Source organism: Phaseolus vulgaris, chromosome 9 (genome assembly GCF_051622355.1).
Source record: "Phaseolus vulgaris cultivar YP4 chromosome 9, ASM5162235v1, whole genome shotgun sequence".
NCBI classification, from domain to species: Eukaryota; Viridiplantae; Streptophyta; class Magnoliopsida; order Fabales; family Fabaceae; genus Phaseolus; species Phaseolus vulgaris.
In genome coordinates, this window is record NC_143506.1 from 31,364,508 (window position 1) to 31,390,388 (window position 25,881).

The window sequence follows — 25,881 nt, forward strand, 5'->3', positions numbered from 1 at the left end:
TTAATCCACTTTGAAACCATTTAAATAATCAGAAGGATTAATGAGATGGATGTATTTTAACATTAGGAATTATTTATTAGTTTTTAATACTTAAAACGGTTAAATAGGAAATATATTAATATTTTAAAGACTAAATTAACAGGCTACTGTTTTTATTTATATTATCAATCTCTACTCAGTTTATTTACACCTTCAAAGTCGTTGTAAAATTTTATGTTGTATGGTCCAGAATATAATCATCTTAACATCATAATAGGTTTAATAATTCTTTTAGTTTTCACTACATAATGAAAAATTGAATATTTTTATATTGTAGTTAAATAATTTAGTTATCCATTTCTAATTATGCAAGCCTTTGTTAGTAAATTTTGTTTAAAATAATTAATGAAAATCTAATAAAACTATGACATGATATAAATTCGTAAATAAATAATACTGAAGATAAAACATTAAAATAAATATTAAGAAAAGAAAAATATAACTATATTTAAAATATTATATTTCTTATTTTTATTTTAACTAGTTTGTACATTGACTAAAGCTACAATAAAACATTATGAAATATGTGAATAAACTTACATGGATTTATAAGATGAATTTTAAGTGAAAAAAAAATTGTGGGTTGAAGATTAGAACGGGTCCAAGAAAGCCAAGGATTGAATCCTTGAATTGAATCTCGATTCCTCCCTCAAGATGAAACCGAAGCGGGTCCATCCAGCAATGGACGTCGCCGGAGGATCAATTAGAGCCGTCATATCACAGTGGGAGTTGACGGTGTGGCGGCAGTACCAGCACGTGCTGGACAAGTGGACGCCGCTCGTGGGACGGCGGTGGGTGGGGTTGTTGGTGGTGGCGCTGATATAAACGCGTGTTCTTGGTGGAAGGGTTCTACTTAGTGTCGCACGGTTTGGGAATATACATTCTCAACCTTCTGATCGGGTTCCTCTCCTCTCAGGTGGACCCCGAGATTCTCGACAGTGAGTGCCCCACACTCCCCTCCTCCGTTAACGACGAGTTTCGCCCCCTTCGTTTGCCGCCTCCCCAAGTTCAAGTTCTGGTACCCTATCTTCTTCCCTTTCTTGTCTTCTAATTATTATTAATTCAATTCACGATCATCATTGTAATAGCCCAAATGTCACAATTTGTGGGTTCTTTGCATTTGTCTACATTTTTTGTTTTGTAGAATTAAGTATTGTTATGAAATTGCAACTCTTGTTACAATAGCAATTTAAAATCTTGGCTGCATTTGTTTCATGATGTAATTTTAGTATTTTCTGGAATTACATTCTAAATAATAATATACCTAAAAATAATTTGATGGATAAAAAATTAAAAGAGGAAAATGAAATGGTATGGAATAGGTAATTATCCTTGAAAATGAAATTCTATTCCTTTTTGAGGATATAAGACATTCTTTTTATTAAATATTTTGTTCGCCTTCATCTTCTGGGAGAAATATTTTTGGAGTTTTGAATTTTAAACTCCTTAATGTTTGTATCTAACTCTTTTCTTTTTTTTAATCTTGCAGAATGCGTTCCAAATAACATATTTCTTGTGGATATGGGTACTGATCCTTCACACCTCCTGATCTTAAATAATATCCTTTTGTAGCCTGTAGATCTTGGTAAATAGATGAATAATATATGAATGATTTCTTGTATTGCAGTATTTTTTTGGGCCGAGAAATTGTTTCCATGCTGACTACAAGCTTGCAATAGTGAAAGTAGCATTAGGGTAAGTGTTGAATTTAGAATTCCGTTCTATATATTAAAATTTCATGCCTAAATAAATATGCATTTCATACTGGAGAAATTAGCTGTTTTTTTTTTTAAATGAACACGTAAATCCCTGCTTAACAAAACAATAGAAAATGGGACCCTCCAGCATTAGTATAATTGAAACATGATATTGCATCTCGATTTCTTTGTTTGTGTGTTGTTTGGTTTAGGTCTTCACTATAATATTTGGTTTTTGAAGGTCCAGCTCTAAGGAGTTCCTGATTTTGGTGGTCTGAGGAAGCTTGAGAACACTTTGTGCGAATTTGAGGTAAAACCTTTTATAACACTTTTGTTGTGCAAATATTGGTTGGAATGTGTTTAAGTTTGCTCCCTGGCTCCCAATCAATTGTTTTGCGATATGACTTTCACCAATTTCATAGAAACAATCTCTAATTTCAGTCAAATTTATTAGGGAGTTGCCAGCTTAGAGTAGACACAATCAAATATTGTTGTAGGTTGTCTTCCTTAGTCGTTTTAGGAAACTCTTTCTAGGTTTTTATTACGGATCGCTTAAGGAAGATTTAAAAGTAGGTTTGATGAATTTTAGAGGTGATTTGGGTGTAAAAGTTGAGAAAACTATTCGAATGAAAGGTGATTGTTCTAGGTTGTCTTCCTTAGTCTTTTGAGGAAACTATTTCCAGGTTTTGGTTACGAATCGCCTAAGGAAGATTTAGAACTAGGTTTGATGAATTTTGGAGGTAGTTTAGATGTAAAAGTTGAGAAAACAATTAGAATGCAAAGTGATTGTTCTAGGTTTTCTTCATTAGTCTTTTCAAGAATCTCTTTCTAGGTTTTGGTTACGGGATCACCTAAGGAAGGTTTAGAATCACCTAAGGAAGGTTTAGAATCACCTAAGGAAGGTTTAGAAGTAGGTTTGATGAATTTTGGAGGTCATTTGGGTGTAATAGTTGAGAACACTGTTACAATGCAAGATGATTGTTCTTTCTTGTCTTCCTTAGTCTTTTTAGGAAACTCTCTCTAGGTTTTGGTTACGGATCGCCTAAGGAAGATTTAGAACTAGGTTTGATGAATTTTGGAGGTGATTTGAGTGTAAAAGATGAGAAAACTATTAGGATCCAAGGTGATTGCTCTAGGTTGTTTTCCTTAGTCTTTTTAGGAAACTATTTCTAGTTGTTGGTTATGGTTTGCCTAAGGAAAACTTAGAACTAGGTTTGATGAATTTTGGATTTGATTTGGGTGTAAAAGTTGAGAAAACTATTAGAATATAAGATGATTCTTCTAGAATGTCTTCCGTAGTCCTTTTAGGAAACTCTTTCTAGTTTTTGATGAATTTTGGGGGAAAATTTAGAAGTAGGTTTGATGAATTTTGAAAGTGATTTGGGTGAAAAAGTTGTGAAAGTTTTTAGAATGCAAGTTGATTTTCTATGTTGTTTTCCTTAGTCTTTTTAGGAAAGAAACTCTTTCTAGATTTTGGTTACGGATCACCTAAGGAAGATTTAGAAGTAGGTTTGATGAATTTTGGAGGTGATTTTGGTTTAAAAATGAGTAAACTATTGGAATGCAAGGTGATTGTTCTTACCTTCCTTAGTCTTTTTAGGAAACTCTTTCTAGGTTTGGGTTACGGATCGCCTAAGGAGGATTTAGAACTAGCTTTGATGAATATTGGCGTTGGTTTAGGTGAACTATTAGAATGTGAGGTGATTGTTCTAGGTTGTCTTCCCTAGTCTTTTTAGGAAACTTTCTAGGTTTTGGTTACAGATTGCCTAAGGAAGACTTAGAACTAGGTTTGATGAATTTTGGAGGTGATTTGGGCGTAAAACTTGAGAAAACCATTAGAATGCAAGGTGATTGTTCTAGGTTGTTTTATTTAGTCTTTTTAGGAAACTCTTTCTATGTTTTGGTTGCGGATTGCCTAAGGTAGATTTAGAAGTTGGTTTGATGAATTTTGGAGGTGATTTGGTGTAAAAGTTGAGAAAACTATGAGAATTCAAGGTCATTTTTCTAGGTTTTCCAAAAAACATTGTAAAAAAAATAAAATATAACATTCTATGTATATTTATATAAACTAACAAATTTTACATTTGATCATGAACACTTAAAAAAATGAAGCTAATGGCTTGTATATCTTTATCCTTCAATGGAGATAGATTGTTGAATAACTAAAAAACAATTAACTTAATCAATAAAAAGTGGAATTCACAATTAAATAAATAAAATATTTGAGTGTATTTGTGCCTTGTACTTATATATATGTCTTGGTGAACTCAAAATCTAAAATGAGGTAGTGGATTTTGAGGATATAAGACATTCTTTTTATTAAATGTTTTGTTCGCCTTCATTTTCTAATGACAGCATATGCATAAATTTTGACCCTCTAAGTCGATGAATCAATAAAATAGTTAACAAAAGCAGCACCAAGCTCTCAACCCTACTCCAGACTTTGACAGTGCCAATAAAAGCTAAGTTGGTTTATCCGAAGGAGACTGTTATTATATGTCAAGGTGTAGAATTGTTGTAGCAGTCACACTTCCGTCTTTTTCTATTCCCTTTTAAGGATATAAGATATTCTTTTTATTAAATGTTTTGTTTGCCTTCATCTTCGGGGAATGACATTCGTATTTGGGGAAAATGAAAAAAAAAGAGTTGGTGTTCAGCTCTAGTTTCCATGCTTAACTGACTGTGCGGCTTGAGGTTGAGACTGGTGTTGCTGCTTTGCCGAGGTTGGGTGAAGGGGTGGTGAGTGGTGACCACATGCATATATTTTGACCCTCTAAGTCGATGAATCAATAAAATAGTTAACAATAGCAGCACCAAGCTCTCAACCCTACTCCAGACTTTGTCAGTGCCAACAAAAGCTAGAGCAGATAAGTTGGTTTATCCGGAGGAGATTGTTATTATGTGTTAAGGTGTTTTATTGTTGTTGCAGTCACACTTCCGTCTTGTTCTATTCCTTTTTGAGGGTATGAGACATTCTTTTTATTAAATATTTTGTTTGCCTTCACCATCTGGGAATGACATTCGTATTTTTGGAAAATGAAAAAAAGAGGTTGGTGTTCTGCTCTAGTTTCCATGCGGCACTGACTGTGCGGCTTGGGTTGAGACTGGTGCTGCTGCTTTGTCGAGGTTGGGTAGAGGGGTGGTGAGTTGTGACCACATGCAGAAATTTTGACCCTCTAAGTCGATGAATCAATGAAATAGTTAACGAAAGCAGCACCAAGCTCTCAACCCTACTCCAGACTTTGTCAGTGCCAATAAAAGCTAGAGCAGATAAGTTGGTTTATCCGGAGGAGATTGTTATTATGTGCCAAGGTGTTGAATTGCTGTTGCTGTCACACTTCTATGTTCTTCTCTTCGTTTTTGAGGATTTAAGACATTCTTTTTATTAAATGTTTTGTTCGCCTTCATTTTCTGGGAATAACATTGTATTTTTGGAAAATAAAAAAAAAAGGTTTGTGTTCTGCTCTAGTTTCCATGCGGCACTGACTGTGCTACTTGGGGTTGAGACTGGTGCTGTTGCTTTGCCGAGGTTGGGTGACGGGGTGGTGAGTGGTGACCACATGCAGAAATTTTGGCCCTCTAAGTTGATGAATCAATAAAATAGTTAAAGAAAGCAGCACCAAGCTCTCAACCCTACTCCAGACTTTGTCAGTGCCAATAAAAGCTAGAGAAGATAAGTTGGTTTATTTGGAGAAGATTGTTATTATATGTCAAGGTGTTTAATTGTTGTTGCAGTCACACTTCCGTCTTGTTGTTATTTGATATTACAGAAAATTATCGAGAAATGCTACTAGTGTGGGTGCAATTACAGTGGTATTGTGTCGGGAGCAGCTCCAAAACCTTGAGGTTGTGGACAAATTCACTGTTGGGAACCGTTTTCAAAATTCTTGTTTTCTATGAAACTAAAAGAACAGACATGAAAGGAGCAAATAGTTGATCTGTTGGTTCAGATAAAGCTCCGGAGGTTCATTCCCACAAATAATGAATTGTTTGGATCCCGAAATTTTCCATGATATGTTTTTGGATTTTGTTTTTTAGAATTTCTATTTTGGAATAAACTTTTGGTATTCTTAAATTGCTTTTTTGGAATCAAATTTTGATTTTCCAATTCTACTTTTGAATTTTATTTCTAGAGCACAAAAGTTATCTTCGAGATTTCTTTTTTCTGAATGTATTTTTTAATTCTGAATTTTCAATTCTCGAATGAAAAAACAATTTTGGAATTTTAAAAGTTGATTGAGTGCAGGTTCAAAAATCATTGGGTGCAGGAAACAATTGCCTAAAATATCCTCTTGTGGTGTGTTGCCTTCAATTTTGGAAGCCACTACACTCATAGGACTTTAGGTTGGTTGTCAACAGAGAGTGGGTAACTACAACACCTTATCATTTTCACATAATGGCTTGAGTTTGGAAGCATGGAAGATGTGGTGGATTTTGGAACCTCAAGGAAAAATCTAACTCAAAGGCAGTGTCATCAATGCACTTGATGATCTTGATTGTACGTTTATAGTCCATAAAAATATTTGGACAACTTTTCAACCCTTCTTCCTCTCGTTGAAAGTTGCCCTTAAGGTTATATTTCAACTTACCGACACCAAGTTACCCAAATGAAATAAATGTGGATGTACTGTTGATCTACATAAGTCTTAATGTTAGTTTGACCTTCAAGCAAATTAACTTTCAGTTTGGCTAAAATATAATCCTGAGTAGTCAACTCATGTTCCACAAGTGCTAGATCTAGTAACATGATGAAGTAAGGAAGATGGTAGTTTCTTATATTCTGTTTGATAAGGACTCATCCCTGCTGAAGTAGGATCCGATGAATTATAGTGTCATTCAACCCAATACAAAAACTTGCCCCATTGAAAGGGTTTATGGTGCACAAAAGCACAATAGCATGAGAGTAGTATCGGTTTCAAAGACCTTGATCAGACACCAACATGGGCCGTTGCTTGTGTCTGCACTGTTTTCATCTTGATATCCTTAAATCTGGAGAAAAGCCTTCACAAAGTGGGAACGGTGGACTTTAATGGCATTGGTTTAGATATAGCTCAGAAAAATCAGAAAGTGAAGTAGAAAACAACTTATGGATTAACTACTCCAATTTTTTAAATCACTAGTTATAAAAATACTGCTTATTTATAACCTGAATTAAATTTATGACCTGGATTAACTTGTTTGGCATACTTGCTCACTATGTTGACAGTTCTGTCCTCTGGGCTTCATTTGTTGTTTTCCTGCTCCTAAATGTAAATGGTGAGCAACTATTTTCTTAGCTGAGTTCTATGGAATTCCCAATTATTCAGTTAAAGAGTAACAGTTGTTCAACCCTGTAAAAATTTTCAGAATGGCATGCAATGTTCTGGGCATCCTTAATTCCTGTTGTGGTAAGTAGTCTACTTCCAATAATATAATTTGCAGACTGATTAAGATTTACAATTACAAACCATTTGATTGGTTTCAGATAATTTTGGCTGTTGGAACAAAACTTCAAGTTGCACGGACAAAGATGGCTATTGAAATAACAGAATGACACGCAGTTGTCCAAGGGATTCCTCTTGTTCAAGGCTCAGACAGATATTTTTGGTTTGGTCGGCCTCAGTTAGTTCTTTATCTTATCCATTTTGCTTTGTTTCAGGTATTCAATTAGTTTCCTTAGTAGAATCCTGACCAAATGTTTACCACGAGGCAAATGAACATAGATAATGGCATAAATACTAAAAATTGCTATTTTAAACAATACAGCTTAAATGCAAAAAAACTTTTACGTTTAATTAGTTCCTTTAACATTGTTTAAGATGTGTTGAGGGTTTGCTATTGAACAGATAGATTAAACTATCCTAGTTTAACCTTGTAGTACTAGTGAGAAATATTTTTGGAGATTTGAATTTTAAACTCGTTAATGTTTGTATCTAACTCTTTTTTTTTTAATCTTGCAGAATGCGTTCCAAATAACATATTTCTTGTGGATATGGGTACTGATCCCTCACACCTTGCTGATCTTAAATAATATCTTTTTGTAGCCTGTAGGTCTTGGTAAATGGATGAATAGTATATGAATGATTTCTTGTTTTGCAGTATTCTTTTGGGCTGAGAAATTGTTTCCATGCTGACTACAAACTTGCAATAGTGAAAGTAGCATTAGGGTAAGTGTTGAATTTAGAATTCCGTTCTATATATTAAAATTTCATGCCTAAATAAATATGCATTTCATACTGGAGAAATTAGCTGTTTTTCTTTTTTTAAATGAACACGTAAATCCCTGCTTAACAAACAATGGGACCCTCCAGCATTAGTATAATTGAAGCATGATATTGCCTTACTAAGCTGATGAATTGTCGTGTTGTTTGAAGGCTTGCGGCACTATGCCTCTGCAGCTATATCACCCTTCCATTATATGCTCTTGTTACTCAGGTACTACGTTTTTTTGTTTCCTGGTTTTCTTCTATTTGATCCGAAGAACTATTCTTTGGCCTAATTGAAGTTTTTTCTGTCGTAACCAACTTTACTCCAATCAATAATATAAATAGTGTTTGATAAATGTCAATAACACACAATCTAATTCACTCCTCTTTCTTTTTCGTGTTTGTCTTTTTCTATTCGTTCATTTGCTTAGCTGAATCGATTTTATCTGCTAAATATTTCAATCCATTCGCTAAATTTGTGTAAAACATACCTACAAAACCTTCGTACTGGAACCTATAAAGAAACAATCCAATTAATCAAAACGCACAACCAAGATTGTATGAATACGATTTTGCACTTTTCCACATATAATTTGTTTCTTTATTCTAAGTGGTTATTCTATTCTTGGTAATCAAAAACTTATTCTTATTAACTCTTTGGTAAGAATTTCTATATAATTTAAGTGACACAATAAAAGCTTTTTCTATTCTTTTATTAACTGATTTATGTTCTTTGTTGTAAGGAATGCGTTGTAACATTGTTATTAAGTAATTCGTGGAATTGGAAGCTGTGTTCCCAGGGTCACGACTACAGGTTTCTCCATCTCGATTTCTTTGTTTGTGTGTTGTCTTGGTTTAGGTCTTCACTATAATATTTGGTTTTTGAAGGTCCTGCTCTAAGGAGTTCCTGATTTTGGTGGTCTGAGGAAGCTTGAGAACACTTTGTGCGAGTTTGAGGTAAAACCTTTTATAACACTTTTGTTGTGCAAATATTGGTTGGAATGTGTTTAAGTTTGCTCCCTGGCTCCCAATCAATTGTTTTGCGATATGACTTTCACCAATTTCATGGAAACAATCTCTAATTTCAGTCAAATTTATTAGGCAGTTGCCAGCTTAGAGGAGACAATCAAATATTGTTGTAGGTTGTCTTCCTTAGTCGTTTTAGGAAACTCTTTTTGGTTTTTGTTACGGATCGCGTAAGGAAAATTTAAAAGTAGGTTTGATGATTTTTGGAGGTGATTTGGGTATAAAAGTTGAGAAAACTATTCGAATGAAAGGTGATTGTTCTAGGTTGTCTTCCTTAGTCTTTTGAGGAAACTCTTTCCAGGTTTTGGTTACGAATCGCCTAAGGAAGATTTAGAACTAGGTTTGATGAATTTTGGAGGTAATTTAGGTGTAAAAGTTGACAAAACTATTAGAATTCAAGGTGATTGTTCTAGGTTTTCTTCCTTAGTCTTTTTAAGTGTTGGTTACGGGATAGCCTAAGGAAGGTTTAGAAGTAGGTTTGATGAATTTTGGAGGTGATTTGAGTGTAAAAGTTGAGAAAACTATTAGGATGCAAGGTGATTGTTCAAGGTTGTCTTCCTTAGACTTTTTAGGTAACTTGTTCCAGGTTTGGGTTACGGATCGCCTACAGAAGATATAGAATTAGGTTTGATAATTTTTCTAGGTGATTTGAGTGTAAAAGTCTAGAAAACTATTAGAATGCAAGCTGATTGTTCTACGTTACCTTCCATAGTCTTTTTAGGAAACTCATTCTAGGTTATGGTTACGGATCGCCTAAGAAAGATTTAGAACTAGGTTTGATGAATTTGGAGATGATTTGGGTTGTCTTCCTTAGACTTTTTAGGTAACTTGTTCCAGGTTTGGGTTACGGATTGCCTACAAAAGGTATAGAACTATGTTTGATAATTTTTGTAGGTGATTTGAGTGTAAAAGTCTAGAAAACTATTAGAATGCAAGGTGATTGTTCTAGGATGTCTTCCCTAGTCTTTTTAGGAAACGCTTTGTTTGTTTTGGTTATGGATCGACTAAGAAAGATTTAGAACTAGGTTTGATGAATTTGGAGATGATTTGGGTTGTCTTCCTTAGACTTTTTAGGTAACTTGTTCCAGGTTTGGGTTACGGATCGCCTTCAAAAGATATAGAACTAGGTTTGATAATTTTTGTAGGTGTTTTGAGTGTAAAATTCTAGAAAACTATTAGAATGCAAGGTGATTGTTCTAGGATGTCTTTCCTAGTCTTTTTAGGAAACTCTTTGTTTGTTTTGGTTATGGATCGCCTAAGAAAGATTTAGAACTAGGTTTGATGAATTTGGAGATGATTTGGGTTGTCTTCCTTAGACATTTTAGGTAACTTTTTCCAGGTTTGGGTTACGGATCGCCTAGAGAAGATATAGAAGTAGGTTTGATAATTTTTGTAGGCGATTTGAGTGTAAAAGTCTAGAAAACTATTAGAATGCAAGGTGATTGTTCTAGGATGTCTTCCCTAGTCTTTTTAGGAAATTCTTTATTGGTTTTGGTTATGGATCGCCTAAGAAAGATTTAGAACTAGGTTTGATGAATTTTGGAGGTGATTTGTGTAAAAGTTGAGAAAACTATTAGAATGCATGTTGATTCTTCTAGCTTGTCTTCCGTAGTCGTTTTATGAAACTCTTTCTAGGTTTTGGTTACGGATCGCCTAAGGAAGATTTTGATCTAGGTTTGATGAATTTTGGAGGTGATTTGGTTGTAAAAGTTGAGAAAACTATTAGAGTGCAAGGTGATTGTTCTAGGTTGTCTTCCTTAGTCTTTTTACGAAACTCTTTTTAGGTTTTTGGTTACGGACCGCCTAAGGAAGATTTAGAAGTACGTTTCATGAACTTTGAAGGTGATTGGGTGTAAAAGTTGACAAAACTATTAGAATGCAAGGTGATTGTTCTAGGTTGTCTTCCTTATTGTTTTTAGGAAACATTCAAGGTTTTGGTTGCGAGTCGCCTAAGGAAAATTTAGAAGTAGGTTTGATCAATTTTAGAGGTGATTTGGGTGTAAAAGTTGACAAAACTATTCGAATGCAAGGTGATTGTTTTAGGTTGTGTTCCTTATTATTTTTAGGAAACTCTTTCTAGGTTTTGATTATGGATCGCCTAAGGAAGATTTAGAAATAGGTTTGATGAATTTTGGAGGTGATTGTGGTTTAAAAAACTGAGAAAACTATTAGAATGCAAGCTGATTGTTCTACGTTACCTTCCATGGTCTTTTTAGGAAACTCATTCTAGGTTGAGGTTACGGATCGCCTAAGGAAGATTTAGAACTAGATTTCATGAATCTTGGAGGCTATTTGTGTGTAAAAGTTGAGAAGACTATTAGAATGCAAGGTGATTGTTCTAGGTTGTCTTCCCTAGTCTTTTTAGGAAACTTTCTAGATTTTGGTTACGGATCGCCTAATGAAGACTTAGAACTAGGTTTGATGAGTTTTGGTGGTGATTTGGGTGTAAAACTTGAGAAAACTATTAAAATGCAAGGTGATTGTTCTAGGTTGTTTTCCTTAGTCTTTTTAGAAAAGAAACTCTAGGTTTTGGTTACGGAATGCCTTTGATGAATTTTGGTGGTCATTTGGGTATAAAACTTGAGAAAACTATTAAAATGCAAGGTGATTGTTCTAGGTTGTTTTCCTTAGTCTTTTTAGGAATCTCTTTCTAGGTTTTGGTTTCGGATTGCCTAAGGAAAACTTTAAACTAGGTTGGATGAATATTTGAGTTGATTTGGGTGTAAAAGTTAAGAAAACTATTAGAATGCAATGTGATTCTTCTAGAATGTCTTCCGTAGTCTTTTTAGGAAACTCTTTCTAGGTTTGATAAATTTTGGAGGTAAATATTGAAGTGGGTTTGATGAATTTTGGAAGTGATTTGGGTGTAAAAGTTGTGAAAGTTATTAGAATGAAAGGTGATTGCTCTAGGATGTCTTCCCTACTCTTTTTAGGAAACTCTTTATTGGTTTTGGTTACGGATCGCCTAAGCAAGATTTAGAACTAAGTTTGATGAATTTTGGAGGTGATTTGGGAGTAAAACATTACCAAACTATTAGAATGCAAAGGTGATTGTTCTAGGTTGTCTTCCTTAGTGTTTTTCGGAAACTCTTTCGAGGTTTTGGTTAGGGATCGCCTAAGGTAGGTTTAGAACTAGGTTTGATGAATTTTGGAGGCTATTTGTGTCTAAAAGGTGAGAAGACTATTAGAATGCAAGGTGGTTGTTCTAGTTTGTCTTCATTAGTCTATTTAGGAAACTCTTTCTAGGTTGTGGTTACGGATCGCCTAAGGAATATTTAGAAGTAGGTTTGATGAATTTTGGAGGTGATTTTGGTTTAAAAACTGAGAAAACTATTAGAATGCAAGGTGATTGTTCTAGGTTGTCTTCTCTAGTCCTTTTAGGAATCTTTCTAGGTTTTGGTTACCGATCGCCTAACGAAGACTTAGAACTAGGTTTGATGAATTTTGGAGGTGATTTGGGTGTAAAACTTGAGAAAACTGATAGATTGCAGGTGATTGTTCTAGGATGTCTTCCCTAGTGTTTTTAGGAAACTCTTTCTAAGTTTGATGAATTTTGGAGTAAAATATTGAAGTAGGTTGAATTTTGGAAGTGATTTGGGTGTAAAAGTTGTGAAAGTTATTAGAATGCAGGGTGATTGCTCTAGGATGTCTTCCCTAGTCTTTTTAGGAAACTCTTTATTGGTTTTGGTTATGGATCGCCTAAGCAAGATTTAGAACGAAGTTTGATGAATTTTTGATGTGATTTGGGAGTAAAACTTTACAAAACTATTAGAATGCAAGGTGATTGTTCTAGGTTGTCTTCCTTAGTGTTTTTCGGAAACTCTTTCTAGGTTTTGGTTACGGATTGCCTAAGGATGATTTAGAACTAGGTTGATGAATTTTGGAGGTGATTTGGGTGTAAAAGTTGAGAAAACTATTAGAATGCAAGGTGATTCTTCTAGGTTGTCTTCCGTAGCTTTTTTAGGAATGTCTTTCTAGGTTGTGGTTACGGATCGTCTAAGGAAGATTTAGAAGTAGGTTTGATGAATTTTGGAGGTGATTGGGTGTAAAAGTTGACAAAACTATTAGAATGCAAGGTGATTGTTCTAGGTTGTCTTCCTTATTGTTTTTAGCCAACTCTTTGTAGGTTTTGATTACGGATCGCGTAAGGAAGATTTAGAAATAGGTTTGATTAATTTTTGAGGTGATTTGGGTGTAAAAGTTGGGAAAACTATTAGAATGCAAGGTGATTGTTTTAGGTTTTCTTCCTTAGTCTTTTTAAGAAACTCTTTCTAGGTTTTTTGTTACGGATTTCCTAAGGATAGTTTAGAAGTTGGTTTGATGAATTTTGAAGGTGATTTGGTTGTAATAGTTGAGAGAACTATTAGTAATCAAGGTGGTTGTTCTAGTTTGTCTTCATTAGTCTATTTAGGAAACTCTTTATAGGTTTTGGTTACGGATCGCCTAAGGAAGATTTAGAAGTAGGTTTGATGAATTTTATATGTGATTTTGGTGTAAAAGTTGAGAAAACTATTAGAATGCAAGGTGATTGTTCTAGGTTGTCTTCTCTAGTCCTTTTAGGAATCTTTCTAGGTTTTGGTTACCGATCGCCTAACGAAGACTTAGAACTAGGTTTGATGAATTTTGGAGGTGATTTGGGTGTAAAACTTGAGAAAACTGATAGATTGCAGGTGATTGTTCTAGGATGTCTTCCCTAGTGTTTTTAGGAAACTCTTTCTAAGTTTGATGAATTTTGGAGTAAAATATTGAAGTAGGTTGAATTTTGGAAGTGATTTGGGTGTAAAAGTTGTGAAAGTTATTAGAATGCAGGGTGATTGCTCTAGGATGTCTTCCCTAGTCTTTTTAGGAAACTCTTTATTGGTTTTGGTTATGGATCGCCTAAGCAAGATTTAGAACGAAGTTTGATGAATTTTTGATGTGATTTGGGAGTAAAACTTTACAAAACTATTAGAATGCAAGGTGATTGTTCTAGGTTGTCTTCCTTAGTGTTTTTCGGAAACTCTTTCTAGGTTTTGGTTACGGATTGCCTAAGGATGATTTAGAACTAGGTTGATGAATTTTGGAGGTGATTTGGGTGTAAAAGTTGAGAAAACTATTAGAATGCAAGGTGATTCTTCTAGGTTGTCTTCCGTAGCTTTTTTAGGAATGTCTTTCTAGGTTGTGGTTACGGATCGTCTAAGGAAGATTTAGAAGTAGGTTTGATGAATTTTGGAGGTGATTGGGTGTAAAAGTTGACAAAACTATTAGAATGCAAGGTGATTGTTCTAGGTTGTCTTCCTTATTGTTTTTAGCCAACTCTTTGTAGGTTTTGATTACGGATCGCGTAAGGAAGATTTAGAAATAGGTTTGATTAATTTTTGAGGTGATTTGGGTGTAAAAGTTGGGAAAACTATTAGAATGCAAGGTGATTGTTTTAGGTTTTCTTCCTTAGTCTTTTTAAGAAACTCTTTCTAGGTTTTTTGTTACGGATTTCCTAAGGATAGTTTAGAAGTTGGTTTGATGAATTTTGAAGGTGATTTGGTTGTAATAGTTGAGAGAACTATTAGTAATCAAGGTGGTTGTTCTAGTTTGTCTTCATTAGTCTATTTAGGAAACTCTTTATAGGTTTTGGTTACGGATCGCCTAAGGAAGATTTAGAAGTAGGTTTGATGAATTTTATATGTGATTTTGGTGTAAAAGTTGAGAAAACTATTAGAATGCAAGGTGATTGTTCTAGGTTGTCTTCTCTAGTCCTTTTAGGAATCTTTCTAGGTTTTGGTTACCGATCGCCTAACGAAGACTTAGAACTAGGTTTGATGAATTTTGGAGGTGATTTGGGTGTAAAACTTGAGAAAACTGATAGATTGCAGGTGATTGTTCTAGGATGTCTTCCCTAGTGTTTTTAGGAAACTCTTTCTAAGTTTGATGAATTTTGGAGTAAAATATTGAAGTAGGTTGAATTTTGGAAGTGATTTGGGTGTAAAAGTTGTGAAAGTTATTAGACTGCAGGGTGATTGCTCTAGGATGTCTTCCCTAGTCTTTTTAGGAAACTCTTTATTGGTTTTGGTTATGGATCGCCTAAGCAAGATTTAGAACGAAGTTTGATGAATTTTTGATGTGATTTGGGAGTAAAACTTTACAAAACTATTAGAATGCAAGGTGATTGTTCTAGGTTGTCTTCCTTAGTGTTTTTCGGAAACTCTTTCTAGGTTTTGGTTACGGATTGCCTAAGGATGATTTAGAACTAGGTTGATGAATTTTGGAGGTGATTTGGGTGTAAAAGTTGAGAAAACTATTAGAATGCAAGGTGATTCTTCTAGGTTGTCTTCCGTAGCTTTTTTAGGAAAGTCTTTCTAGGTTGTGGTTACGGATCGTCTAAGGAAGATTTAGAACTAGGTTTGATGAATTTTGGTGGTGATTTGGGTGTAAAAGTTGACAAAACTATTAAAATGCAAGGTGATTGTTCTAGGTTGTTTTCCTTCCTCTTTTTAGGAAACTCTTTCTAGGTTTTGGTTTCGGATTGTCTAAGGAAGGCTTTAAACTAGGTTTGATGAATTTTTGAGTTGATTTGGGTGTAAAAGTTAAGAAAACTATTAGAATGCAATGTGATTCTTCTAGAATGTCTTCCGTAGTCTTTTTAGGAAACTCTTTCTAGGTTTGATGAATTTTTGAGGAAAATATAGAAGTAGGTTTGATGAATTTTTGAGGAAAATGTAGAAGTAGGTTTGGGTGTAAAAGTTGTGAGAGTTATTAGAATGCAAGGTGATTGTTCGAGGTTGTTTTCCTTAGTGTTTTTAGGAACAAAACTTTTTCTATGTTTTGGTTACGGATCATCTAAGGAAGATTTAGAACTAGGTTTGAAGAATTTTGCAGGTGGTTTTGGTTTAAAAAATGAGAAAATTATTAGATTGCAAGATGATTGTTTTACTAACGTACTCTTTTTAGGAAACTCTTTCTAGGTTTTGGTTACGGATCGCCTTAGGAAGATTTAGAACTAGGTTTGTTGAATTTTGGCGGTGATTTTGGTGTAAAACTTGAGAAAACAATTAGAATGCAAGGTGATTGTTCTAGGTTGTTTTCCTTAGTCTTTTTAGGAAACTCTTTCTAGGTTTTGGTTATGGATTGCCTAAAGAAAATTAGAATGCAATATGATTTTTCTACGTTTTCCAAAAAAAATTGTAAAAAAAAAAAGATAGAGTATAACATTCTTTGTATATTTATATAAACTAACAAATTTTACATTTGATTATAAACACTTAAAAAAATGAAGCTAACGGCTTGTATATCTTTATCCTTAAATGGAGATAGATCGTTGAAAAACTAAGAAAGAATTAACTTAATAAAAAGTGAAATTCACAATTAAATAATTAAAATATTTGAGTATCTTTGTGCCTTGTACTTATATATATGTCTTGGTGAACTCAAAATCTAAAATGAGGTAGTGGATTTTGAGGATATAAGACAGTCTTTTTATTAAATGTTTTGTTCGCGTTCATTTTCTTGGAATGACATTAGTAGTTTTGGAAAATGAAGAAAAAAAGTTGGTGTTCTGCTCTAGTTTCCATGCGGCACTGACTGTGTGGCTTGGGGTTGAGACTGGTGCTGCTGCTTTGCCGAGGTTGGGTGAAGGGGTGGTGAGTGGTGACCATATGCATAAATTTTGACCCTGTCGATGAATCAATAAAATAGTTAACAAAAGGAGCACCAAGCTCTCAGCACTACTCCAGACTTTGTCAGTGCCAATAAAAGCTAGAGCAGATAAGTTGGTTTATCCGGAGGAGATTGTTATTATGAGTCAAGGTGTTGAATTGCTGTTGCAGTCACACTTCCGTCTTGTTCTCTTCCTTTTTGAGGATTTAAGACATTCTTTTTATTAAATGTTTTGTTCGCCTACATTTTCTGGGATGACATTTGTATTTTCGGAAAATGAAAATAAAAATGTATGTGTTCTGCTTTAGTTTCCATGCGGCACTGACTGTGCTACTTGGGGTTGAGACTGGTGCTGTTGCTTTGCTGAGGTTGGGTGAAGGGGTGGTGGGTGGTGACCACGTGCAGAAATTTTGGCCCTCTAAGTTGATGAATTAATAAAATAGTTAACGAAAGCAGCACCAAGCTCTCAACCCTACTCCAGACTTTGTCAGTGCCAATAAAAGCTAGAGCAGATAAATTGGTTTATTCGGAGAAGATTGTTATTATATGTCAAGGTGTTGAATTGCTGTTGCAGTCACACTTCCGTCTTGTTCTTTGATATTACAGAAAATTATAGAGAAATGCTACTAATGTGGGTGCAATTACAGTGGTATTGTGTCGCGAGCACTCCAAAACCTTGAGGTTGTGGACAAATTCACTGTTGGGAACCGTTTTCGAATTTTTTGTTTTCTGTGAAACTAAAAGAACAGACATGAAAGGAGCAAATAGTTGATCTGTCGGTTCAGATAAAGCTCTGGATGTTCATTCCCACAAATAATGAATTGTTTGGAAATAAACCCTAAACCTAGTAAAAGATTCAATCTAGGAAGATAGAATTGGAGTTTCGAAGGGCTCTTTCTTTACTCAATTTATTTTTCTTTATTCTGTATTTCTATATAGGTAAATGCCTCTTGTTCCTGAATTAGTCGTCGAAATAACTACTTTTATTTTGAATATCTTGCAATGCGGTTATACCGAGTTTTCTTTTTATACTGCGTATTTTAAATTTTTAATCAAGGTAATTTTTGGGAAGTATGATTTCTAGAAATAGACTCATAAATAGGAAAATTAAATAAAATAAGACTATAAAGCGAATTAAATTTTTTCATGTAAGTTAAAACTACCCTGAGCATCTCAATTTTCTTAGAAGTTACCTCCTAGATTTTTTTTTTCAGAAGCACCCGATGTTTTTTTTTTCGGAATTTTTCATTCGAGCTAGACTTTGAACACTTATGGTTTCAGTTGTTGTAAAACTCAAAGCACCAAAAGAGTAATTGATGTGTTTGGTTATGATTAATCACATGTTGAAGCAAATAGAAGGGGTAGAAGGAAGACAAACTAGAACAGACAGAGATGGGAATTATAGCAGAGGGAGAAATCTTTCATGCATTCCTTCTTCTCATACATGCATTTTATGGTATTGTTACTGTATCTCATGGATTGAATCTATATTTTTTTGGGCCTCTTCATTATAGTTCATATCATCCCCTTCCTAATGGACAAACACTTTGTCCATAAGGTGTAGATCATGATAATCCTTTAACAAGCCATCCTCAAGCTCTCAGGTAGAGTCTTCGGGAAAGAGACTTTGCCACTAAATCAAAATATGGCAATTGCTTCCTGCACCTTATAACTGAAGCAAAAGGATCAAAATGTGTTATGTAGTTTTTAAATAGGAGTGAGGGGTGCACGTCAAAATATATTTCGGATTTGGTATTCTATAATATATTTATAGATTTAGTTTTCTGGAATATTTTTTTGGATTCCGAAATTTTCCATGATATGTTTTTGGATTTTGTTGTTTAGAATTTCTATTTTGGAATAAACTTTTGGTATTCTTAAATTGCTTTTTTGGAAACAGATTTTGATTTTCCAATTCTACTTTTGAATTTTATTTCTAGAGCACAAAAGTTCTCTTGAGATTTCTTTTTCTGAATGTATTTTTTAATTCTGAATTTTTAATTCTGAATTTTCAATTCTGGAATGAAAAACAATTTTGGAATTTTATAAGTTGATTGAGTGCAGGTTAAAAAATCATTGGGTGCAGGAAACAATTGCATAAAATATCCTCTTGTGGTGTGTTGCCTTCAATTTTGGAAGCCACTACAATCATAGGACTTTAGGTTGGTTATCAACAGAGAGTGGGTAACTACAACTCCTTATCATTTTTACATTATGGCTTCAGTTTGGAAGCATGGAAGATGTGGTGGATTTTGGAACCTCAAGGAAAAATCTAACTCAGGCAGTGTCATCAATGCACTTGATGATCTTGATTATACGTTTATAGTCCATAAAAATATTTGGACAACTTTTCAACCCTTCTTCCTCTCATTGAAAGTTGCCCTTAAGGTTATATTTCAACTTACCGACACCAAGTTACCCAAATGAAATGAATGTGGATGTACTGTTGATCTGAATAAGTCTTAATGTTAGTTTGAGCTTCAAGCAAATTAACTTTCAGTTTGGCCAAAATATAATCCAGAGTAGTCAACTCATGTTCCACAAGTGCTAGATCTAGCAACATGATGAAGTAAGGAAGATGGTAGTTTCTTATATTCTGTTTTATAAGGACTCATCCCTGCTGAAGTATGATACGATGAATTATAGTGTCATTCAACCCAATACAAAAACTTGCCCCATTGAAAGGGTTTATGGTGCACAAAAGCATGAGAGTAGTATCGGTTTCAAAGACCTTGATCCGACACAAACAGGGGCCGTTGCTTGTGTCTGCACTGTTTTCATCTTGATATCCTTAACTCTGGAGAAAGCCTCCACAAAGTGGGAACGGTGGACTTTAATGGCATTGGTTTAGATATAGCTCAGAAAAATCACAAAGTGAAGTAGAAAACAACTTATGGATTAACTACTGCAATTTTTTAAATCACTAGTTATAAAAATACTGCTTATTTATTACCTGAATTAAATTTATGACTTTCTTTTTAAATTTTTGTAACATGTCTTCCATGTTGCCAATTTCAGGGATGCTTTTTTAGGCAATTTTATAGGTCTGTGGGTAAGGCTGACTACTTGGCTTTGCGCAATGGATTTATCACTGTGAGACCTACTCCACAATACAACATGTTCTTCTAAAACTGAATTTGCCTTACAGTGCATTATGTGTAGGTACACCTGGTTCCTAGAACTAAATTTAACTTCCAAAAGTATATCAAAAGATCCTTGGAGGATGACTTCAAGGTTGTTGTTGGAGTCAGGTAACTATCTTCTAAACAGTGCATTGGTAGCATTATATTGTCTATATGATTTTTCCTATGGTAACTTGTTTGACATACTTGCTCACTATGTTGACAGTCCTGTCCTCTGGGCTTCATTTGTTGTTTTCCTGCTCCTAAATGTTAATGGTGAGCAACTATTTTCTTAGCAGAGTTCTATGGAATTCCCAATTATTCAGTTAAAGAGTACCAGTTGTTCAACCCTGTAAAAATTTTCAGGATGGCATGCAATGTTCTGGTCATCCTTAATTCCTGTTGTGGTAAGTATTCTACTTCCAATAATATAATTTGCAGACTGATTAAGATTTACAATTACAAACCATTTGGAGAAATTTGGTTGTCTTTTTACCAAATAGGTCATGTCTTTTTATTGTGAAGGAGGGATTTGAGAGTTGTAGTTTAAAACTCCTGTTGAATTTGGTTGCATGTTTATCCAATACAATGTCGATTTGTTGGTATTTAGAATGTCTAATTGTAGTACAATAATTTCTGTTCAGGGATCTTGCTGACTTCGGTATGTGAATGAATGTTCCACACCCAATTATGAGTAGAGAGGAGTTTGAGGCCCGTAAAGTTGATATGAGGCGGAAGCGGAAAAATGAGAGACGGGCTGAAAGGTACGGGCAATCACTATTTGATGGCTGACTTCCATGTTCTGATATATATTGTTAAGAAGTTTGATTCACTTTATCTGTCAACTACTTAAAATAGCAACATTTAAGACATTTACCTCCCACCATATATTTAACACACCATCAGTGTTTCACATTAGTAGACTTTTTTTTTTTACAATTCTAGAGTGAATTTATAATTACTGTCAGCCCCTCCTCCAAAAATAAAGGAATGCGTTTCTATGTTTTGGTAAAATAACTAACGAAAAACCTCTGCTGGATATATACGTGTTATTGTTTTATAAATTTAGTAGCCAAATTTTTTGAAGTAGTTCTCTCGACTTATCCCCAAAATTTGTTCCTCATTGTTTTTTAGTGACTTTATTATTTTCTTTCTTGGACAGGGACTTTGGTAGGGGGAAGTAGCAGTGTTGGAGATGTTTCTTCAATGAAACCAAAAATTGTACGTGCTTTTTATTCAATTTTGCTCTTTTTCTAATCCCACTTGTTATCATAGTAAACTGTGGAATTTAATTATTTTTTCTTCATTTATTGATAAAATTTTTATTGATAAAATGATTGAGGGAACAAACACTCACGTGTCTCACCATAATCCTGTGGTCAACAGCAACCAATTGGTTAAAAACCAAAGTAGTGGATAGAGTTGCTTTGCACTGCACGATAATGGTGCAATGGTGTTATTACATTTTGGAATTTCACCTACATTCACTTAAGAACCACTTTTTATAATACAATGTTATATTAAAATAATAAAACAAAATATTATAATAAAATAATATTATAGAGTTTGTAATTCGGATGTAAGAGAAAAATGATGGTCTCAAAACCATCATTACCCAATGATAATGGTGTTTTTTTTTCTCTATTTGGCTTTCCTATTGGTAACTATGCTTGCTGATGAGGATGGCTTAAATTGGTTCATAAAATTGGGGTTCCTATATTTGGACATTTGAAACTGAAAAAAATAGTGTGTTTTTATTTATTTTAAAATTAAATATATTATGTTAGTCACTCACTAAATTTAATAGCTAGTTCATAGGAAAACTGACAAGACAGCAAATAACACACATAACTTCAAACATATTGAATTAAAAGTAAAGGGACTTTGGAAACAAAGTGGAGAGCATTATTTTCTTTAGTTTCTTTTGTAAAACAATTTGCATATTTTTGGGTGTTACATTTATGGTATCATAACGGATTATCCTTAGGAAGGGATAGTGAGTTTATTGTGTTTATCTTGCGTGTTGATTTTTGTTTAAGTTTAGGTTCAAGACTTAGTTAAAAATTTCTAATGGGATGTTTAACAAAGTTCTTTTCTTGAAATTTTGTTTGTATTTGAGTCAAACTAGTCCTTATGAATAAGGATGAAAATATTAAGAATGAAAAGAATCTTGATAAAGTGATGAGGTGCACACTCATAACTAAATCAAGATGATTTCCTATCTTAATTTTAAAAGTTTGGAGTATATTTAAAAGATATGTGATGATTATTTATATTTTGTGTGTACTTGTATACACTAATGTTGAATTTTAGAGTAGAATGTTTCTCTAGTTGAATTTTAGACTAATGTTCATCATTTTTGTTATTTTTATTATTTCAATATTTTTAAAACGTAGTTTTCTAGCAAAAGTTATTATAGTTTTCAAACTTTTAAATATTACTTTTTGACATTATAATTTAATATAATAATTATTCTTTTTTAAAACTTTATTTTTTTATTGTAAAGTTCCCCCCTTTTTATAAATTTATACATTTCTTAATTAAATATACTTATTTTCCATATTTTAGTTATTTTATGTTTTTTACATATCTCTAATCTAAACTTTTATTTTTAAACACTATTATATATGTAACATTATTTTTCTTAAAGTAAGCTAAACAGTCTAAAATAGTTTATTTCAAATGTTAAAATTTTATATTGTAAAACAAATTCTATTAAACATATCAAAACAAAGTTAGTTGATTAAAGAAGAGGAGTTGAGAACCTTTAATCAACTCATTAATGAAAAGAACAGGTTAAAAACATTAACTTTTTATAACCATTTTGAGAAATAATCTTACAAAACATTTTAAAAACCTTTTTCTTGGATTCATTTTTTTTATAGAGCAAAAGATAAATCACTTCAATAGGATAAAAGAAAGAAAAACAAGGACTACAGAGTTAACCAAACATAGCTTGAACGCTTGATGTTTCACATTTTTAATATTTTGCAAAATTATATTTACGGTATTTATTTATTTTCATTATTTTTGTAATTTTTATCATTTCAATATTTCTAAAACGTTAGTTTTCTACTCCTACTCCGCTTTTATAATTTTCAAATTTGTAAGTATTACTCTTTAAAAAATTATTTTCATAAATCACAATAGTTAATCCAACAGTTTGGACGGTTGATATTTCACTTTTTTTTAATGTTTTGCAAAATTATATTTATTTAAATATATTTTTATTATCATCATTTTTGTAATGTTTAATATTTCAATATTTTTAAAACGTTAGTTTTCTACTTCGTTTTTATAGTTTTCAAATATGTAGGTATTACTCATTAAAAATTTATTTTAACTGTTATTATTTTTTAAAACGATTTATTTATTGTAAACTCTTTTCTCCATTTTTATAAATACTACATCTATTTTCAAATTTATACCTTTATTTATTAAATATATTTATCTTAAATATTTTATTTACTTTTTTGTTTTATACATATTTCTAACTTTAACTAAACACCATTATATGTATAACATTAATTTTTTTCTACTTTTAAAACTAGTAAAAGTTATTTTTTATCTTCTTTTTTTAACCATTATTAATTTTCTTTTAAGTATCTATATACATTATTTTTTCATTTTTTTAATGTTTTGCAAAATTATATTTACTTGCACATCGATAGTGCTTACTTGATAAGTTTTATAAACCTAGTCTTAATATTATTACTTTTCATATATTTATAAGCCTTATATTTTGTATTTAATTTTTACAAAAACTACTTTGGTGACAATTATACTTTTAAAAATATTAGCTTTCTAATTTTCATAATTTTTATTATTTCAATGTTTTTAAAACATAGTTTTCTAAAAGAAAATAATAATAGTTTTTAAACTTTTAAGTGTTACTTAATATAATAATAATTATTTTTTAAAACTTTATTTATTTATTATAAAATTTTCCCCCTTTTTAAAAATACTACAGTCTACTTTGAAAATTTTCATAAATCACAAAAGTTAATCAAACATAGCTTGGAGGTTGATGTCTCACTTTTTTTTAAGGTTTTGCAAAATTATATTTAGTTAAATATTTATTTATTATCATCATTTTTGTAATTTTTAATATTCAATGTTTTTAAAATGTTAGCTTTCTACTTCGTTTTTATAGTTTTCAAATTTGTAAGTATTACTAAATAAAAAATTATTTTAATATAACTGTTATTATTTTTTAAAACTTGATTTATTTATTGTAAACTCTTCTCCCCAATTTTATAAAATACTACATCTAATTTCAAATTTATACCTTTTTTATTAAATATATTCATTTTAAAAATTTTGGTTATTGTTTTGTTTTTTACATATTTCTTATTTCAGTTTTTATTTTTAAACACCATTATATGTGTGTATATATATATATATATATATATATAACATTAATTGTCTTCTAATTTTCAAACAGTAAAAGTTATTTTTTATCTTCTTTTTTTAAACATTATTAATTTTCTTTTATATATTTATACACATTACTTTTTCAGTTTTTTAATGTTTTGCAAAAATATATTTACTTGCACATGATAGTGCTCACTTGATAAGTTTTATAAACCTAATCTTACTTCATATTATTATTTTTCATATATTTATAAGCCTTATATTTTGTATTTAATTTTTCCAAAAATTACTTTGGTGACAATTATATACTTTTAAAATGAAACAAAATTATTCTATTTTTTTAATTTAAAAATATGAATTTTCTATTTTTCATCATTTTTTTTATTTCAATATTTTTAAAACGTAGTTTTATAAAAGAAAATTCTAATAGTTTTTAAAATTTTAAGTATTATTTTTTGACGTTTTATTTTTATATAATAATTATTAATTTTTTAAAACTTTATTTATTTATTATAAACTTTTTCTCTTTTTAAAAATACTACATCTACTTTGAAAATTTTCATAAATCACAAAACTTAATCAAACATAGCTTGAAGGTTGATGTTTAATGTTTTGTAAAATTATATTTGGTTAAATATTTATTTATTTTCATCATGTTTGTAATTTTTAATATTTCAATATTTTTGAAATGTTAGTTTTGTACTTCGTTTTTATAGTTTTCAAATTTGTAAGTAATACTCAATAAAAATTTATTTTCATATAACTGTTGTTAGTTTTTCAAACTTGATTTATTTATTCTAAACTCTTTTCCCCATATTTATAAAATACTACATCTAATTTTAAATTTATACCTTTTTTTATTAAATATATTTATTTTAAGTTATTGTTTAATTTTTTTCATTTTTCTAATTTTAGCTTTTATTTTTAAATACCATTATATATATATGTAACTTTAATTTTTTTCTAATTTTCAAACTAGTAAAAGTTATTTTTTATCTTCTTTTTTTAACCATTATTAATTTTCTTTTATATATCTATACACATTATTTTTTCACTTTTTTAATGTTTTGCAAAATTATATTTACTTGCACATCGATAGTGCTTACTTGATAAGTTTTATATACCTAATCTTACTTAATATTTTTACTTTTCATATATTTATAAACCTTATATTTTGTATTTAATTTTTTCAAAAATTACTTTGGTGACAATTATCATAAAACATAAAAGTTAATCAAACATAGCTTGAAGGTTGATGTTTCATTTTTTTTAATGTTTTGTAAAATTATATTTCGTTAAACATTTACTTTTAAAATTATTTTATTTTTTAATTTAAAAATATGAATTTTCTAATTTTCATCATTTTGTTTATTTCAATATTTTTAAAACGTAGTTTCTAAAGGAAAATTTAATAGTTTTTAAAATTTTAAATATTACTTTTTGACGTTATATTTTAATATAATAATAATAATTTTTTAAAATTTTATTTACTTATCATAAACTTTTTCCCCTTTTTAAAAATACTACATCTACTTTGAAAATATTCACAAATCACAAAAGTTAATCTTGGAGGTTGATGTTTCACTTTTTTTTATTGTTTTAAAAAATTATATTTGGTTAAATATTTTTTTATTTTCATCATTCTTTTAATTTTTAATATTTCAATATTTTTAAAATGTTAGTTTTCTATTTCGTTTTTATAGTTTTCAAAATTGTAAGTGTTACTCAATAAAAATATATTTTAATATTCTGTTATTATTTTTTAAAACTTGATTTATTTATTGTAAATACTTACATCTAATTTCAATT

General features: G+C 31.4%; 1 protein-coding gene across 25 annotated transcripts; it reads left to right on the plus strand.

Moving 5' to 3' along the window:
* Positions 1 to 577: 577 nt before the first annotated feature.
* On the plus strand, positions 578 to 21,032 carry LOC137821252 (MLO-like protein 6). Of its 25 annotated transcripts, none has more exons than XR_011082769.2 (19): positions 578 to 1,057; positions 1,529 to 1,564; positions 1,667 to 1,734; positions 1,978 to 2,046; positions 5,507 to 5,582; positions 6,943 to 6,992; positions 7,083 to 7,123; positions 7,201 to 7,374; positions 7,676 to 7,711; positions 7,815 to 7,882; positions 8,090 to 8,150; positions 8,665 to 8,735; positions 8,810 to 8,878; positions 19,595 to 19,669; positions 19,739 to 19,827; positions 19,925 to 19,974; positions 20,065 to 20,105; positions 20,343 to 20,462; positions 20,861 to 21,032. XR_011082769.2 is itself a non-coding variant. In XM_090295432.1 (19 exons), the coding sequence occupies exons 8-13, from the start codon at positions 7,266 to 7,268 to the stop codon at positions 8,844 to 8,846; spliced, it is 345 nt and encodes a 114-aa protein (XP_090151558.1). In that variant the 5' UTR covers positions 578 to 1,057; positions 1,529 to 1,564; positions 1,667 to 1,734; positions 1,978 to 2,046; positions 5,507 to 5,582; positions 6,943 to 6,992; positions 7,083 to 7,123; positions 7,201 to 7,265; the 3' UTR covers positions 8,847 to 8,878; positions 19,595 to 19,669; positions 19,739 to 19,827; positions 19,925 to 19,974; positions 20,065 to 20,105; positions 20,343 to 20,462; positions 20,861 to 21,032. The 25 variants fall into 25 exon arrangements, 19 of the variants coding, with proteins under 19 accessions (XP_090151558.1, XP_090151557.1, XP_090151561.1 ...); XM_090295432.1 differs by having other exon boundaries at positions 7,201 to 7,337; XM_090295440.1 differs by having other exon boundaries at positions 618 to 1,057; positions 1,984 to 2,046; positions 7,201 to 7,337.
* The last annotated feature ends 4,849 nt before the right edge of the window (positions 21,033 to 25,881 follow it).